Raw genomic sequence first — 19,568 nt, 5'->3', positions numbered from 1 at the left:
CAGCGGCGCACATTTATGCCGCCGTAGCGTATCTCCTTTACGCTATGCCGACGCAGCGCAGAGAGGCAAGCATGGAATTCACAAAGCACTTCCTCCCAAAACTGCGTTGGGTTTCCTAGGCGTAAGTGGAGAAGTTGGCGTGAGCCATGCTAATGAGGCGTGACCCCATGCAAATGATGGGCCAAGCACCAGACAGATACGTGTCACCAACTGCGCATGCGCCGGGACGTGGATGCATCGTTCTGCGCATGCTCAGAATCACGTCGGAACAACTGCCTAAGATACGCCAGATCACTGCCTACGGCGTGAACATAACCTACGCCCAGCCATATTCACGTCCAACGTAAACTACGTAAAATAGGCCTGCTTGGGTTCCCTGGTGCAGCCCTTTGCATGGATGCTGCTGAGTTACACCTCCTTTATGGGGCATAACTTTACGCCGTACGTACAACTTACGCGCACCAGTCGTAGCCTGCGTCGGGCGCAAGTACGATTGTGAATCGGCGTATCTCCCTCATTTACATATTTGAATAGAAAATCAATGGGAGCGCCACATGCGTCCAGCGTAAATATGCGCCCACTCTACGCCGGCGTAGGCAAGTTAAGTCGGTGGAATGAAGCCTGTTTTTAGGCGTATCGTAGTTTTGTGGGCCCGGCGCACAGATACGATGGCGCATATTTGCACTTACGCGGCGTATCTCGAAATACGTCGGCGCTAGTGCTTTGTGAATCCGGGCCAAATTTTCTATAATTTTTTATCATAGGTGTATTTTAATTGATAGAGACGGAATATCAACCAAAAATCCAGAAGAAACACATAAAACAAATGTTATAAATTGAGTTGCAGTTCAGTGAGTAAAATAAGTATTTGATCCCAACCAACAATAATTCTGGCTCCCCCAGACTGGCTACAGTAGGTTCTCATGTGGTACACAGATTAGTCCTATCAATTTAAGAAGATGCTCCTAATGACAACTCGTTATGTATAAAAGACACCTGTCCACAGAATCTCTTTTTTCCATTCAAACCTCACCATCATGGACAACACCAAAGAGCTGTCAAAGGACATCAGGGACAAGATTGTAGACCTGCACAAGGCTGGAATGGGCTACAAGACCATCAGCAAGAAGCTTGGTGAGAAGAAGACAACTCTTGGAGTGATTATTTGCCAATGGAAGAAATACAAAATAACCATCAATCTCCCTTTGTCTGGAGCTCCATGCAAGATTGTGCCTCTTGGGGTGAGGATGGTCATGAGAAAAGTGAGGGATCAGCCCAGAACTACATGGGAGGAGCTTGTGAATAATCTCAAGGAAGTCGGGACCACAGTTACCAAACACAATACGGCACCATGGATTGAAATCCTGCAGCACCCGCAAGGTCCCCTTCCTCAAGAAGATACATGTTCAGGCCCGTCTGGAGTTTGCCAATGAAAATCTAAATGATTCAGAGAAGGATTGGGAAAAAGTGCTGTGGTCAGATGAGACCAAAATTGAGCTCTTTGGTATTAACTCAACTCGCCGGGTTTGGAGGAAGAATAATGCTGACTATGACCCTAAGAACACCATCCCCACAGTCAAGCACGGAGGTGGAAACATGATGCTTTGGGTCTGTTTCTCTGCTAAAGGTACAGGCCGGCTTTGCAGCTCTGAGGAGCCAATGGGCCATGTATTGTACAATCTTGGATGAGAACCTTTATTCCTCAGCCAGAACACTGAAGATGGATCATAGATGGGTGTTCCAACATGACAATGACCCAAAACATACCACCAAGGCAACAAAAGAGTGGCTCAAGAAGAGGCACCTTAGGGTTATGGAGCGGCCTAGCCAGTCTCCAGACCTTAATCCTATAGAAAATTCGTGGAGGGAGTTGCCAAGCGACAGCCAAGAAACCTTAAGGATTTAGGGCCAGATTCACAGAAGATACACCGTTGTATCTCTGTGATCCGCCCGTCCTAACTATGCGACTGATTCATAGAATCAGTTACGCATAGATAGCCATAAGATCCGACAGGTGTAATTGACTTACACCGTCGGATCTTAGGATGCAATTCTAGGCCGGCCGCTAGGTGGCAATTCCATTGCGGTCGGCGTAGAATATGCAAATGACTAGTTACGGCGATCCATGAAGATCCGTGCGTTTGTCGCAATCCCGTACGTCGTCGCTAGTCGTTTTTACCCATCACAAAGTTACACCTGCTTTAACATGGCTTATCTTTAGATCAGCCATGTTAAAGTATGGCCGTCGTTCCCGCGTCGAATTTCGTTTTTTTTCCTTTATGCGTAAGACGTCCGGGAATACGAAAGGCCGTAACGCACGTCGCATTTAAAAAAAACGTCGGGGCGCCCTAATTTCGCGCAATGCACGTCGGGAAATTTCCTAACGGAGCATGCGCAGAACGTTCGGCGTGGGAACGCGCCTAATTTAAATGGTGCCCACCCCATTTGAATTAGGCGGGCTTGCGCCGAGCGCATTTACGTTACACCGCCGCAAGTTTACAGGTAAGAGCTTTGTGAATCAGGCACTTACGCTGTAAACCTGCGGCGGTGTAACGTAAATGGGATACGTTACGCCGCCGCGGAGTAACGTAAGTGTCTGTGAATCTGGCCCTTAGAGAAGATCTGTAAAGAAATGTGGATTAAAATCCCTCCTGAGATGTGTGCAAACCTGATCACCAACTACAAGCGGCATTGAGGAGCCAATGGGCCATGTATTGTAAAATCTTGGATGAGAACCTTCTTCCCTCAGCCAGAACACTGAAGATGGGTTGTGGATGGGTCTTCCAGCATAAGAATGATGCAAAATATACCGCCAAGGCAACAAAGGAGTGGCTCAAGAAGAAGCACATTAAGGTTGTGGAGTGGCTTAGCCAGTCTACAGACCTTAATACTATAGAAAATGTATGGAGGGAGCAGAAACTTTGAGTTTCAGACAAGAAACCTTAAGGATTTGGAGAAGATCTGTATAGAAGAGTGGATATGTGAAAGAGTGAAATATGTGAAAACCTGGTAACCAACTACAAGAAACGTATTACCTGTTTGCCAACAAGGGTTTCTCCACCAAGTACTAAGTCGTGTTTTGCTTGGGGATCAAATACTTATTTTACTCACTGAACTGCAACTCAATTTATTACATTTGTATCATGTGTTTTTTCTGGATTTTTGGTTGATATCCTGTCTCTCTTATTTAAAATACACCTATGATAAAAATGATAGATCCTTCATTTCTTTGTAAGTGGGCAAACTTACAAAATCAGCAGGGGATGAAATCATTATTTTCCCCACTGTATTACATTTTTGGTTTTGGGTTTAATACCAATTTAGAGAAAAAAAAAAACTAACAGGAAAGCTGCCAATAGGTAATACATGGCAACCATTATCCTTTGGTCTCATGTCAATAATAGCAGGCAGCTAATGACAGTTGACAACTTTCAGGGGAAGATTGATCAAGCAGGTTAGAAAGTCCACCCCATCATCCAAGATAAGATAAAGTCTGTGGCCCAGATTCACAAAGCAGTTACGCCGACGTAAGTGCAAATGTGCGCGGTCGTATCTGTGCGCCAGACCCACAAACAGATATGCATCTAAAACCAGGCTACACCCCTCCGACGTAGCTTGCTTACGCCGGCGTATAGTGGGTGCATATTTAGGCTGGGTGCCGCTCCCATTGATTAGCCATTCAAGCATGCAAATGAGGGAAATACGGCGATTCACGAACCTGCGTGCGTCTGACGCAGGCTACGCGAGGTGCGCGTAAGTCGTACGTCCGGCGTAAAGTTATTCCCCATAAAGGAGGTGCAACCCAGCAGCAGACATGCAAAGGTCTGCACCAGGGAACACAAGACGGCGTATTTTACGTTGGACGTGTGTCTGGCTGGGCGTAGGTTACGTTCACGCTGTACGCAGTGATCCGGCGTAGTTTAGGCAGTTGTTCCGACGTGGTTGTGAGCAGGCGCAGGGGGATGCGTCCACGTCACGGCGCATGCACAGTTCGTGATACGTATCTGTCTGGCGCTTGGCCAATCATTTGCATGGGGTCACGCCTCATTTGCATGGGTCACGCACACTTCCACCTACGCTGGCGTACGCCTTTGAATCCCACGCCACGCTGGCGCAGCGTTGGGAGCACTGGCTTGCTGAATGCATTGCTTGCCTCTCTGCGCTGCGTTGGCGTAGCGTACATTGGTTACTCTACGGCGGCGTAATGTGCGCCTTGCTCTCTGTGAATCTGGGCCCGTATCTTTGCATGGCCGAATCAGAATCCTGACCTCAAACCCAATGAAATGCTGTGGCATGATCTGATGTAAACTGAGCGAGCCAGACATGCCAAAGACTCATATCCAAAGCATTTTTCTTTATGTAAAAATTGCTGTGTGATTGTCAGATACCAAAAGAGTTTGATTGAGCTCCATCAGTAACTCACTCACCCTCTGCGGACATGATGTTGATGACCAAATTATGTCTGGCCGTCTCAAATGACCTTCTGTTATAAGCAGTTATCTATAATAAAAAAAAAAGAAAATCTATAAATGGGAATATAATTGCATTCTATTTTACACCCCATAACAAATATTGAATGATATATAATAATAATAAATAATAATAATATATACAGTATATGGTAATTCTCCTCCAGGAAAATGTACTTACCCTGGACCCAGCATTCTATAACTCCTAGGTGCTGAACCACAATTCCTATTGGATGACAAACAGTTATCTTAAACTCAATGGTTCGAAAACAGAACTTCTCCTGTTTTACGCTAACCGGAAAAATCACCCCGCGTCAACATGGACTCCCCCGCCCATTCTGGGTAAAACTATCACCCCTAGCACCAAAGTCAAAAGTCTCGGAGTCATTTTCGATACCTACATGACAATGGATGCACAAATAGGGTCAGTAGTCAGCGGATCCCACCATCTGCTGCGCCTACTACGCAGACTCAAGCCCTTTATCCCGAAAGAGGACATTGCAGTCGTGGTGGGAACAATCATCAATTCCAGACTCGACTACGCAAATGCCCTCTATCTAGGACTCCCCAAATACCAAATCACTCGTCTGCAAGTCGTTCAAAATACGGCCGCTCGACTAGTGACTGGGAAAAAACCATGGGAATCAATCTCACCTTCACTGAGATCCCTTCATTGGTTGCCGGTAAAAGACAGAATCACTTTCAAGGCACTCTGCCTAATACATAAGTGTATTCAAGGCAACGCCCCCCAATATCTATGCGAAAAAATAAAAGCCCATAACCCCAATCGCATTCTGCGATCCACCAATCAAAACCTCCTCCAGATACCCAAGGCCAGATACAAGTCCAACGGAGATCGAAGATTTGCAGTCCAGGGACCTCGTCTGTGGAATGCACTACCAACCACCATCCGACTGGAGTCGGACCACTTGGCCTTCAGGAGAAAGATTAAAACCCATCTCTTCTGAGGTCAAGGGGTTCCTTACCCATGAAATGGATACAGCGCCCAGAGGCGATTCAGTTCGCATGTGTTGCGCTTTACAAGTCTCTCTCTCTCTCTCTCTATCAGTATTTGTGTTCTGGGTGCTGACTGTAGGAAGGAGTTGTCTATCTGAATCCGAAATGCAGTTCACAAACAGAAAGCTTAAAGCCAGACTCCGAGCTCCAACCTTCACCGCTCAATCACACTCCCTCCAGAGGATCCCCCATCAGCTTTTTAAGATACTTATCTTTTCAAGATGTCTCCAAGCCAGTCATGTGATGTGCAGGGTCCATGACCCCCTGCACTCACATTAGGTTTTCAGTCTTTTGAGTTGACTGAGGACATCTTTTGGCAAAAAAGGAATTACTGCGGGGGACAGCTCCGAACAGGAGGCGAGTATTACAGCTGTCATTCCTTTTTTAACCTCTTGGAGGACCTTTCTAAAAGAATTAGAGGATGTTGGGGATTACCACTTCCAGCCCAGGCCAATTCTGCCATTTCTCTCCTACATGTAAAAATAAGTATTTGTTTTCCTAGAAAATTAGTCAGAACCCCCAAACATTATATATATGTAGCGCTCACCCCCGAAGGAGCCGCTGGATAATTTGGGGATCGGCGTATTAAGTTACCAAGTTCTCTTGTCTAGGGGTACAACTTGTGAGTGTGGATAGGGAGCAAGTATTCGGACAACAGTGTGAGTTTCTAATGCTTTATTCCAAGGCCAACATAGCCAACATCAACATGGCACACAATAGGAGAAGGGTTGATGAGCAGAGAGGAAAGAAACTGCAGTATCAGGCCTTGGATATCCAGAACATGGAGAGCAAGCCTGCTCTCAGCATAGACAGTTCAAACGTCGCCACTCCCGCCGGAGTAGGTAAAGTGCCCCTGGACAGGTGATTAACTTGAGCCTGGCAGCCAGAAGGTCACTTGCAAATAAAGTCACTGGGAGGAAAACAGGGCCCCTGCACAGGCCTGGTATGTATTCAAATATGGTTAAATGGTAGAACTAGCGAATCCCAGTAAGTCCAATTTAGGTTCACCAATAGACAGCTGAAATGTACCTGTCATGTGGCGTGGTGACCGGATCCCCGATGGCACATCCAGACCTCGCAGACAACCTCTGTATCTAGGTTCTCCCGAGCAGACCCCCCATCATACAGCTCCCAGCTTAGGATCTGGGACCCAGCGAGCCGCTGGGGTTCCTCTCAGCATCAAGGTGAGATTTTGCTTGGTGCATAGCTTCGGCCAAGCAGGCCTCGATGGCGGGGCCCATGGATGCGCGCACCCTGTAGAACAGAACAGCTCATGGCGGTCGCCCCAGATATACCCCCAGCCAGCATGCCCGAAGAGGGAAAAACCCTCGGATTGGCTGCTGAGGAAAGATAGGTCCGTCAGAACCCCTCTAGCGCCAACTGTCGCCCCGGGGTGACAACACACCCCTGGCACGCAGACTGATCCATGAGGCAGTACCAAACCGGCAACAGCATAAACTAAACAATTTGTGAGTGGGAGCAACTTAAATCTCCCACTCCCCACTAACTTTAGCGTAACGCCCCACTAACTTTAAAGGGGGGGGCGCTACATATATTTTGTTAGCAGAGACCCTAGAGAATAAAATAGAGATCATTGTTATGTCACACGGTATTTGCGCAGCAATTTTTGTCTGACAATCCATATATGAGTAATGGACAAGCAGAATTCATATTGGATTGTACCAGATTTTGTCTTACTCACAATTATTTTTCTTTTAACCAACAGTTTTATTTACAAATCCAGGGCACTGCCATGGGCGCAAATTTTGTGCCGTCATACGCCAATTTGGCCATGGGCATGTGGGAACACAGGCACATTTGGTCCAATAACCCCTTTCAAAAACATCTAGTGTACTATGGCAGGTACATTGATGACATCGTCATCATCTGGGATGGTGGTGTCGATGTCATCGATGATTTTGTTGGTCACTGCAATAGTAACACCTATGGCCTGTCCTTCACCCATGTCTGGGATCTTGAGAGTCTTACTTTCCTGGACCTAGATTTATGCCATCTTGATGGGAACATCGAAGCAAAAAATCATTTTAAACCTACTGCTGGTAATTCTCTACTCCACTACAACAGTTGCCACTATAAAAAGTGTATTAACAATATCCCCAGAGGCCAATTTTGCCATTTAAGGCGAAATTGTACTAAAAAAAACGATTACATAGAACAGAGCACTATTCTTAAACAAAAATTGTTCGATAAAGACTATCCTGCCTCTCGGGTCAATCAAGCGTAAGACCATTATCTCGAGCCAGAGGGAACTGCTAATCATCAAAAAAATCTATTTGATCAATCTACTCGCTTCATAACAAAATTTCATACTGATTTAAAAAAAATTGGAGGAATCTTCAAAAAACACTGGCCTATACTTTTAGAAGACCCTCATCTCAAAACAATCCTTCCCCATATTCCCAGAACCACCTATAGAAGAGCCGCCAATTTGAAAAACAAAATAGCACCTAGCAAGTTAAAAACATCATTAGTTTCTTCTACAGAGTATGTCCCTATGATACCCTTAAAAGGGATGTTACAATGTAAGAAGGCTTCATGTAAAACAGGTTCTTTTGTAAACCACAGCCAAAAACAATTCACTACTAAAGGTAAAACGTATATGCGTGGCAAGTTTTACAATTGTGGCTCCGAATTTGTTGTTTATGCACTCATCTGTCCCTGCCAGCTAATGTATGTAGGCCGCACGATACGACCTCTCCGCCAAAGATTTGGGGAACATAAGAGAAAAATAGAGGGCGGCAGAGACAAACACAGTGTGCCTCATCACTTTGCTGAAAGCCATAATAAATCTACTGAAGGCCTTAGGCCTTGTACACACGATCAGTCCAAACTGATGAAAACGGACTGAAGTTCAGTTTCATCAGTCCAAACCGACCGTGTGTATGGCCCATCGGACTGTTGTCCTTCAGTCCAAAGTTTTAGGCCTTGTACACACGATCAGTCCAAACTGATGAAAACGGTCTGAAGTCTGGAGTCTGATGGTCTGATGGACTGATGGTCTGATGTGCCTACACACCATCAGTTCCAAATCCGATCGAGTCCAACGCGGTGACGTAAAACAGTGTTCCCCAACCCCCGGTCCGTGACCCACTGCCGGGCCGTGGGCTATTTGCAGCCGGGCCGCGAAGGCTGCACTGTGTTTGGTGCGGCGGCGGCAAACAGAGAGATGACATCTCTCACCGCCCGCCTGGATCACGGCACTTCCACCAACACAGCGGGGCTGCTACACTGCAGCGAGGTGCGGGAGCAGAGAGATGAGATCATCTCTTGCCGCCCTCCCGGAACGCGGCACTTCTGCCCACACTATACTGGAACACGGCACTTCCGCCCAGAAGGGAAATCGAAGGAAATGGTCTGCACTGGGGGTCTGTACTGAGGAGATGGCCTGTACCAAGGAGATGGTCTGCACTGGGGGTCTGTACAGAGGAGGTGGCCTGTACCAAGGAAATGGTCTGCACTGGGGGTCTGTACTGAGGAGATGGTCTGCACTGAGGAGATGGTCTGCACTGGGGGGTCTGTACTGAGGAGATGGTCTGCACTGGGGGGTCTGTATTGAGGAGATGGTCTGCACTGGGGGTCTGTACTGAGGAGATGGTCTGCACTGGGGGTCTGTACTGAGGAGATGGTCTGCACTGGGGGTCTGTACTGAGGAGATGGTCTGCACTGGGGGTCTGTACCAAGGAGATGGTCTGCACTGGGGGTCTGTACTGAGGAGATGGTCTGCACTGGGGGTCTGTACTGAGGAGATGGTCTGCACTGGGGGTCTGTACTGAGGAGATGGTCTGCACTGGGGGTCTGTACCAAGGAGATGGTCTGCACTGGGGGTCTGTACTGAGGAGATGGTCTGCACTGAGGAGATGGTCTGCACTGGGGGGTCTGTACTGAGGAGATGGTCTGCACTGGGGGGTCTGTACTGAGGAGATGGTCTGCACTGGGGGTCTGTACTGAGGAGATGGTCTGCACTGGGGGTCTGTACTGAGGAGATGGTCTGCACTGGGGGTCTGTACTGAGGAGATGGTCTGCACTGGGGGTCTGTACTGAGGAGATGGTCTGCACTGGGGGTCTGTACTGAGGAGATGGTCTGCACTGAGGAGATGGTCTGCACTGAGGAGATGGTCTGCACTGGGGCCATGAATAAGCACTGATTTTGTGCGAAACATCGGCTGTCCCCTGTTTCTGTTGCTGTGATCTGGTAATGCTTTTGCTGTTCATTTAATAAAAGACAACCTGTACCGTTTTTGGAGTGCGGCCATCCATCCTTCATTCAACCTTTATGCTTGACTTTTTATCTCTTTTAGTTATAACAACTCTTAATATATCCTGTAATTTATCAGATACATGTTTTTACATATCTTATCTTACTAATGTAAACGAATTGCCCCTTTTCCTTAGCTTTTCCGTTGGCCCCTCCTCCTTTGTAGTCTAAGAAATATTTCTTTCAATATTATTATATTATTTAAATAATTCCCTCACATTATCACTACCTCTAATTATATACACAAAGAGGTAGTTAGTATAGTATTCTATACATATATCTTTTTTAAATCATTTTTTCTTGTGCCTACAGTTTATATTTAAAAAAAAGAGCATTTTTGTAAGTTTCTATAATCCAATTCTTTTCCCCCTTTTTAACTAATATTTATATTTATCTTCCAGTTGTATAAATAGTTCTTATGCCGAGTACACACGGTCGTTTTTTGCAATGAAAAAAAATGAAATTTTTAAAAACGTAATTTAAAATGACCGTGTGTGGGGAAAACGTCGTTTTATGTCTTCTGAAAAACGACCAAAAAAAAATTCGAGCATGCTTCAATTTTTTATGTCGTTTTTCAAATTGTCATTTTTTGTGTCATAAAAAATCACCGTGTGTAGCTAAAACGACGTTTAAAACAACGTTTTTAAACCCGCGCATGCTCAGAAGCAAGTTATGAAGCGAGCTTGAATGGAACAGAGTGCCGCCGTACATGCTGAACGTAACCGCGCTTTGCTAGAGCATTTTGAAAAAACGATGGTGTGTAGGCAACGTCGTTTTTTAAAATGAAGTTTGAAAAACTTTGTTTTTTTTCATGAGAAAAAATGACGTTTTTTTCATCACAAAAAACGACCGTGTGTACGCGGCATTACGGTTCTACTTCAGTGTATTTTCTAGAGCTTTTTCTGTTAACAGAGTGCATATACCATTAGCTATTTTCCTATCCTTAAAGCGGGGGTTCACCCTGTTAAAAAAAAAAAAATGTTTTTTTTTATTATACCATTACATTCGGCATCGTAGCGCGAGCTACGGTATGCCGGTCTTACATTTTTTATCCCCGTACTCACTGTGCTATGGATCATTGAAGATTCCGGGGAATGGGCGTTCCTATGGTGAGAGAAGGTGATTGACGGCCAGCCCTGGCACGTCGCGCTCCTCCGGAAATAGCCCAAATAGGCTTGGCTCTTCACGGCGCCTGCGCATAGCCTGTGCGCAGGCGCCGTGAAGAGCCGAGACCTACTCCGGCTGTCTTCGGGGAGCGTGACGTGCCAGAGCCGGCCGTCAATCATCCTCCCTCTCCATAGGCACGCCCATTCCCCGCGGGAGTCGGAAACTTCAATGATCGATAGCACAGTGAGTACGGGGATTAAAAATTTAAGACCGGCATACCGTAACTCGCGCTACGATGCCGGATGTAATGGTATAATGATGTTAAGGAGGGTGAACCACCGCTTTAATATGTGCCATTACTAGTGTAAATCCCTCATACTGTTGAGTGTATATACATTTCATTACCACTAGGTGGCAACACCACACAGGCATATATAAATAGGCTGTATACAGCCATTACATCCAGCTTGAAAAAGGTGCGCGCTGTGACTCCTAGTAATTCACGGCGCATGCGCCGAAACGCACTGCATCTTGGTCCTCGGAAGTGACGTCATCCCCCTCACGCCGTTGCGTCCCAACAAGACCCATCGCTTGCGCTCCAGCCCTCTATCTGGTTGCCGCAGAGGTTACCCAGAAATCGCCCGTCGGTGAACCAGGCACTTGCTCCTTCACGAGCAGCACAAGCGCAGCGAACGGATCTTATAGCGACAAGGGACTACACATCTCGGCTGAGAACTGACTGCCATCTGGACCATAATTACATGCCTGTACACAGTTATTTCAATGTGAGTGCTTTGATGCTATTTTTATATTAAAGCTTACAGTTTTCCAAGTGGCGCCTGCTCACTGCATCACTTGGCCCCGCCCCCGGCACGGCGCGTCATTGGATGTGATTGGCAGCAGCATGAGCCAATGGTTACGCTGCTATCAATCCACCCACTCTAGCCAATCAACGGCCAAACTGAGCGGAGAAAAGAACGTTGGGGGCGAGTGCAGCAGGTGAACGGGCTCAGGTAAGTAAAACGGGGTGGCTGGGGGAGCCGTAACTGTCAGATGTTTTTTCACCTTAATGCCCTATGCATCCTATATGCATTAAGGTGAAAAAACATGAACCTTTTTACAACCCCTTTAAAGGATCTGCTACTGACAGCTTGGTGCCAGATATGTACACAGCATACCTTCAGAGGTCTTGTGGAGTCCATGCCTCAATGAGTTATGGTGGGTGGTCATAATGTTATGGCTGATCAGTGTATGCACTTACCACTAAGCAACTGTTCCTCCTCTACAAATCATTACATATATTTTTACATAAAACTTCTTGAACTTGTCTATTAGTTTTGTCCAAAAAAAAAATCGAATTTCCATCCAGTCTAATCACGTTTTTTCTTTGGCTTTATCGAAGAAAAATTGTGAAATATCCTGTCCTGCATAGACATCTTCTCATTATAGAAGTTGGATTATCATGCGATCGGACTGAAGATGTGTATGGGAACCTTCAGGGTTAATGTGCATCTGTTGATGTTTTTCTATTTACTGTTCATTATGATTTTCTTGTTTTAGATGCTTACATTAATACAAAATGTATAAATATCCCAATTAAAAATAAGCCTCATTTAAAATTTTTAAAAAGGGGAAAAGGTTATCTCAGCTTATTCTGAATGTGTGTGAATCTCTGCCAATAAGCGCAATGAAGGTAAAAAGCATTACTAATTATATTCCACAGCAATTCACCAGGCATCCAAAAAGGCTGAGCAGGATAATGAACATCATTCAAAACTAAACTAGGTCAGGATTTTAATTAGCACACTTCTCTTCCATGTATATATATATATATATATATATATATATATATATGGCATAGCCATAAACAGATATGAGCTATATACTGTATAACAGGTGCCAGCAAACCCTGGAATGGTTTAGCCACAGGATGCTGTTTGTGCTGCCACCCGCTGCCATTGGCTGGAATTGAGAGTGCACTATGTTGTCAGAAAATCTGGCCCACCCACCTACCTGACATAACTGAAAGCCCACCAGTGGCTGAAGATGGCGGTGTGCTGTGTGGAACAAGCCTGCTTATAGCGGTACTAACTACTAAGGGTGTTCCATATCCTTCTGATATCACGGCGGCTTCTATTATGCATATAGGGGGTGGCGAGGATAGAGGGGGCGGCACCTGTGTGCCCTTAATCCACGGGCCACCCCTGTTGAGAACTGATCTGAGGTCTGAAGGCGCATGCATTGGCAGCTGATCTGAGTTCTGAGGGTGTGCACATTGATGCTGATCTGGGGTCTAAAGGTGCATGCATTGAGTACAGATCAGAGGCCTCCAGTGCATGCATTGGTGGCTGATCTGAGGTCTGAAGGTTCGCTCATTGGTGCTGATCTGAGGTCTGAAGGTGCGCTCATTGGTGCTGATCTGAGGTCTGAAGGTGCACACATTGGCGGTTTATCTGAGGTTTGAAGGTACGCACATTGGCGGTTGATCTGAGGTTTGAAGGTGCATGCATTGGCTGTTGATCTGAGTTCTGAAGGTGCGCACATTGGTGCTGATCTGGGGTTAAAGGTGCATGCATTGAGTACAGATCGGAGGCCTCAATTGCATGCATTGGTGGTTGATCTGAGGTCTGAAGGTGCATGCATTGGCAGCTGATCTGAGGTCTAAATGTGCATGTACTGAGTACAGATCTGAGGTTTCATGTGCATGCGTTGACGGCTGATCTGAGGTCTGAAGGTGCGCACTGCGCACATTGGTACTGATCTGGGGTCTTAAGGTGCATGCATTGAGTACAGATCAGAGGCCTCCAGTGAATGCATTGGTGGCTGATCTGAGGTCTGAAGGTGCGTGCATTGGCTGTTGATCTGAGTTCTGAAGGTGCGCACATTGGTGCTGATCTGAGGTTAAAGGTGCATTCATTGAGTACAGATCGGAGGCCTCAATTGCATGCATTGGGGGTTGATCTGAGGAATGAAGGTACGTGCATTGGCGGCTGATCTGAGGTCTGAAGGTGCATGCATTGAGTACAGATCTGAGGTCTCAAGTGCATAAATGAGGGGTTGATCTGAGATCTGAAGGTAAGTACATTGGCAGCTGATCTGAGGTCTCTAGTACATGCATTGGGGGTTGATCTGAGGTTTGAAGGTGCATGCATCAAAGGCTGACTTGAGGTCTCATGTGCATACATTTGGGCTGATCTTAGGTGTGTACAGAAGAGCTCAGACAAAACCTGGAAGTTCACTCTTACACCTCCAGTGGTTCCTAACCATTCTCTGTGGTTTCACAGTAATCAATATCCTATAATAATCCTATGTATGCAGGAAATACACAGTAGCAACTTCGGGTTATCTTTCGAAGCCCTATGTTATCCGAATATCTCTGACTGCCTACTAGGATCCCTCTCGGAGTAATTGCTGGCTGTCTCTTATTTTATTTTGGTATGATGACTGATTATTTATCCTTTTGGCCATTGAGGTCGTGAGGATTTAATTTTCAGTCTAGACTCACAATGTCTTTATTTTATAACAGACCTCCAGTTGCCTTTTCATCTTGTCTGCGGGGGGGGCTCCTGCATCCGCCGGGGCAGAACCACTCTTTTTTGGACTGCAGTCCGGTTTGCCGCATCCGGTAAGGGTTAAGATGACTCTGGGGAGGGGATGCCACATTTTTGACCATTTATATTCTTGATTATTCAATGTGATGTTTTCTTGCTCATGCCTATATTATGATTAATTTGACACCTTTTCCTTCTATTTTTGTAGTCTTATACACTGTCTCTGATCATATTATAAAATACAAGCTCCTGAAGAAGCTGTGAATACCAGCGAAACATGTCAAACACATTAAGGAAAAGGGTGAACTGATACTGTCATCTTTCTCAGCTCTATTGCCTTTTCCTTTGATTGATTAAACAGAGATATACCGGTTATTGTATATATGTTTTAATGTGTCTATGCTAATAAAAATGTACTTTGTTTTATATAACTGTGTATCTTATCATTACGGTACCATTAAAGTCCAAAAGCCTCAACCTCCAAATCTTTCACTGTGATAGGATGTAGGTACCTCCCCTTTATTATTATTATTTAAATTTTGGCACTCCCAGTAATCTATTCACAGCACTCAAAGCTGAAGCAGATACCAGCATGCAGAATCACCTCCAATAATACTTTATTGTTGTCACATCTTGACATCCTTTGACATGTTTTAGCCTGCGTGGCCTTAATCATAACTATGATTAAGGCCAAGTAGGATGAAACACGTAAGAGGGCCTTTCAATATGAGAAAGATGTGAAAACTGGAGGAGAGACTGTGTGCAAGTATCTGCTTCGGCTTGACAGCAGATCTCAGACTGGGAGAGAGAAAAGCATCACAAGGAGCTGATCAGTTGTACTGCGACACAAGGAAAACCCTTATAGAAGGAGAGAACTGAGTGACAGAGAGATGAACTCATTAGTCTGCTGCTTGCCTTTCCATTGCCCAGTCACAGTCAGATTGAGGGGGGACCTCTGAGAAAAAGTGAAACTGCAGCAGAGAACGGTCAGGTACACTCCCTGCCAGGCAGAACTGAGCTGTGTAAATAGCAGGGCTGGATGGACAGATATACTGTCGTGGCAAAAACTGGGCTGTATGCAGAGCACACCGCCATTTTGCCCTGTGCTATTAAGCACAGAATCCGTCTCAATGAAATAATCCATATTTAAGCTAAATAGATTCACTCACCATCCATACAAAAAGACACCATCACCCATCAGCTTGTTCTCAAATCATCCTAGCTCCAGCCATCACTGGCTTGCCGACGCCCTTACAGGCAGTTTTATTAAAGACTCAGTAGGAAGTGATGTCACAACATGTGACCGCCTCCATAGGAAGTGAGCTCACAGGGTGTCAGCTCCACCCAGCAGATGCCCATATACGGAAACCCCTCCAACAGGGATTCCATACAGTAATAACAAAATAATACAACAAAACACCACAATACAATACAGTAATAATCAATAACAATACAGCAATATAATAACAATAGGATACAGTTCCTGATGAGGGGAGCTTATCTGCAGGTGTAAGCTCACATCACAAAACAGTATTGATCAGGTACTGAGAGATGACAGGAGCGCACACCAGCTAAATTGACAATGCGCTTGCAGAGCGGACTCACCGAGAAGGCAAATATCTGTGCATCACACAGGGGCCCTTTCGCCGGCCGACACCCCCCCTCCACAAACACTCTTCTCCAAATCAGGAAGTGTATCTCGACCAGTTTGTCTGCCCCAGTCAGCTTTCTAGAGCGGGCTGAGGGAGAACCAACCATGGGTGACACTATGACAATACATAAATATATAATAAATACAACTTTAAATTTCCACAACAATACGAATATCAAGCAGCTCCTATAGACAGCCTGTATTTTATCTGTGTTTTTTCCCCTGCTGTAGCAAATTGGATCATGTTTTGCTGAGGTTTTTCGCCTTCCTCTGGATCAACTGTGGGTATAGGATTGTGTATATGGGATTGTATGATATTTTTTATTTATCTATTTGTACGGGTGTGCAGCTTTACCCTTCCCTATGTTATATAATGTTTTATAGATATACTTTTAACGCCTGACAGGTCCCCCTGGTGTGACCACCCCTGAAATTTCCTGGCTGACCGGGCTACCCGGGCTTTATTCCCGTTTATAGACTTCAAGCTATAAAATCTTCAGAGAGGGGTGAATGAACGTTGCATGCAGACGTCTGCGCTCGAGCTGTACCCTGTTTCTCATTAATTCGATTTTCTCTGAGAGTTTAACATCTGTCGCTCACCACGTATGCATTTATAGTAATCATTCGCTGAGGCAGCGGGAGGCCCGGGCCCCAGACTGCACAGCGCATGTTTATACATTAAAGCTATACATTCCGACAAGGCCAAAAATATATTTGCGGTGGCAGCGAGAACGATAATGACATGTTGTTATAGGACATAATTCATAGCTGTTTCATCCATTACATCATGCTTAACAACCGACTGCAAACACAGCAAATCTGCAAGGAAAGTTTAAACACATATAGGGCAATGTAGTCCAGGAGTAGCAGGCTGCCTTTCTACAGTCACCAATCAGGTTTTGTCTTTCATTCTGAACTCTGCACTTGTAAAATGAGACAAGAGATTTGATTAGCTGCATTGGGGAACAGCTTAAAGCGGAGTTCCACCCAAAAGTTGAACTTCCGCTCATTTCCCCCCCCCCTCCGGTGCCACAATTGGCACATTTCGGGGGGAGGGGGGACAGGAGACCTGTCTATGACTCCCTCCTTCTCCCCTGGCCGCCGGGCCAATAGGAGAGAGGAACGGGTCCTCGCGCATGCACAGTAGGGTTCCCGGCGTGAAGCCGAAAGGCTACACTACCGGGTTCCCCTACCCGCAATGGGGGCGGAGCACCCGACAGCTGATGTAAACATCAGCTGTGGGTACCGACATCGCTGGACTCCAGGACAGGTAAGTGTCCATTTATTAAAAGCCAGCAGCTGCAGTATGTGTAGCTGCTGGCTTTTATTTTTGTTTTCAAGGCTGAAGAACACCACATTAAGATTTCTTCAATAAAGTCCCATATGAAAATGTTGGAGCTCACATTCTTCCCTTCCTTCCGTGACAGTGTTCAGGTCTGTCCACTGGACTTATGGCTCGAGTGCTGCATCATGAGAGGAAGGGGAGAAAGTCACATGCTTCCTCATACCTGGAAGTACATACTTGTCCAGTGCTCTGGATCCTGAGGGACAGTCCTGGGATTTTGGAGACTGTCCCTCTGTCCTACAGGATCTAGGGCACTTGGCACTTCAGAGTGGCGCTGTAATTAGTGACGGAACGTCTGGCACCCAGACTAGGTGCTTCCGCCAAGATACAGCTTCCTCCAGTCTGGAACCAAGAGTAATAGCTGATCACCCAAGAACTAGACGACACCAGCTTAGGTGCAAACTGGAACTTACTTTATTGTAAACTCACACAGAATATACTGTATATACCACACAAAATCAGATAAGCGCTTGGTCACGTTATGCAAACAGTAAGGAACAGCCAACATAAACAGTAATCATCTGGAATATGCAGTTCAGTTTTGGGCACCAGTTCTCAAAAAGGATATCAGGGAACTGGAGAAAGTGCAGAGAAGGGCAACCAAACTGATAAGAGGCATGGAGGAGCTCAGCTATGAGGAAAGATTAGAGGAACTGAATTTATTCTCTCTTGAGAAGAGGAGAATAAGGGGGGATATGATAGTGAACTTGGTGTTGAGTTATTCCCTTTACGTTCATCACAGAGGACAAGGGGGCGCTCTTTATGCCTAGAGGAAAATAGATTTTATCTATGAGCTGTGAAAATGTGGAACAGACTCCCTCCAGAGGTGGTTCTGGCCAGCTCAGTAGATTGCTTTAAAGGAGTTCTCTGACCTAAAACTTTTAACCCCCGCTGTGCCCGGGCTGTAAAACTATACAAAATAAACTTTCACTTACCTGCCTACGATCCCCCGTTTTTCCGATATCGCCGTCCCGTTCTCCGGTCCCGGTCTCTTCCGCTTCCTGCGTGTCGGTGACTCATAGTGCGCTCAGCCTATCAGCGGCCGCAGCAATGTCCCGTCGCGGCCGCTGATAGGCTGAGCGCACTATGAGTCACCGACACGCAGGAAGCGGAAGAGACCGGGACCGGAGAACGGGACGGCGATATCGGAACAACGGGGGATCGTAGGCAGGTAAGTGAAAGTTTATTTTGTATAGTTTTACAGCCCGGGCACAGCGGGGGTTAAAAGTTTTAGGTCAGAGAACTCCTTTAAGAAAGGCCTGGATTACTTCCAAAGTGTACAGAATATAACTGGGTACAGAAAAACCTTGGTTTGAGAGTGTTTTGCAAGACAAGCAAAAATTTTTAATAAATTTTGCTTTGATATACAAGCAGTGTCTTGATATAAGAGTAGCATCATGTCACAACTGAGTATAAAAAAGAAGAGAGGAGTCTCTAAGTGTAGCAATATGGTTCATATGCGGGCGTTGCTCACGTATGCGTTCACTTCTGCACGTGGGCTCGGGGGGATGGGGCGCTTGAAATTATTTTTTTATTATTTATTTTACTTTTATTTTTTGACACCAAAAAAAAATTGGGTCACTTTTTTCACTTTTACAAGAAATTTAAACATCCCTTGTAATAGAAAAAAGCATGACAGGACCTCTTTAATGTGAGATCTGGGGTCAAAAAGACTTCAGATGTCACATTTACACCTAAAAGCAATAAATAAAGTATTTTTTTTTTTTATAAAAAAACTTCTCCCTTTACGACCATTGGGCGGAAGTGACGTTTGACGTTGCTTCCGTCATCCAATGGTATGGAGTGGGGCCATCTTTCCCTCACTTTACACAATGCTTCAGAGGGGAAAGGACCCGATCATCTCCGCCGCTAGCGACGCCTCTGGTAAGCAGCGGAGACCATCGGGGAGCAGCGGGAGGGGGGGCACCGCAGTGATCTTGCGGTGAATCTGCCACAGAGACCACGTTTATCTGAAAGTGGACAGCCCGCTGTTTAAAAAGATACCAGGGTTATGACAGCTATCTGCTGCCATACCAACGGTATTCAACGTCAAGCAGCCGATGTGGGCGGTCCATAAGTAGTTAAAGGGGTTGTAAACCTTCCTGTTTTTTCACCTTAATGCATCCTATTCATTAAGGTGAAAAAACATCTG

General features: G+C 45.7%; 1 protein-coding gene across 4 annotated transcripts in view; it reads right to left on the bottom strand.

Moving 5' to 3' along the window:
- Positions 1-19,568, bottom strand: part of SGCE (sarcoglycan epsilon) — a 105,365-nt gene that overhangs the window by 38,821 nt on the left and 46,976 nt on the right. For all 4 annotated transcript variants that reach the window (XM_040352314.1, XM_040352316.1, XM_040352315.1 and 1 more), the window contains one exon: positions 4,428-4,500. In XM_040352314.1, the coding sequence (XP_040208248.1) occupies positions 4,428-4,500 (73 nt within the window). The remainder of the gene's footprint in view (positions 1-4,427; positions 4,501-19,568) is intronic.

The sequence above is a fragment of the Rana temporaria genome, chromosome 5, assembly GCF_905171775.1.
Source record: "Rana temporaria chromosome 5, aRanTem1.1, whole genome shotgun sequence".
Taxonomy (NCBI): domain Eukaryota; kingdom Metazoa; phylum Chordata; class Amphibia; order Anura; family Ranidae; genus Rana; species Rana temporaria.
This window is presented reverse-complemented; position numbering and strand designations above follow the sequence as displayed.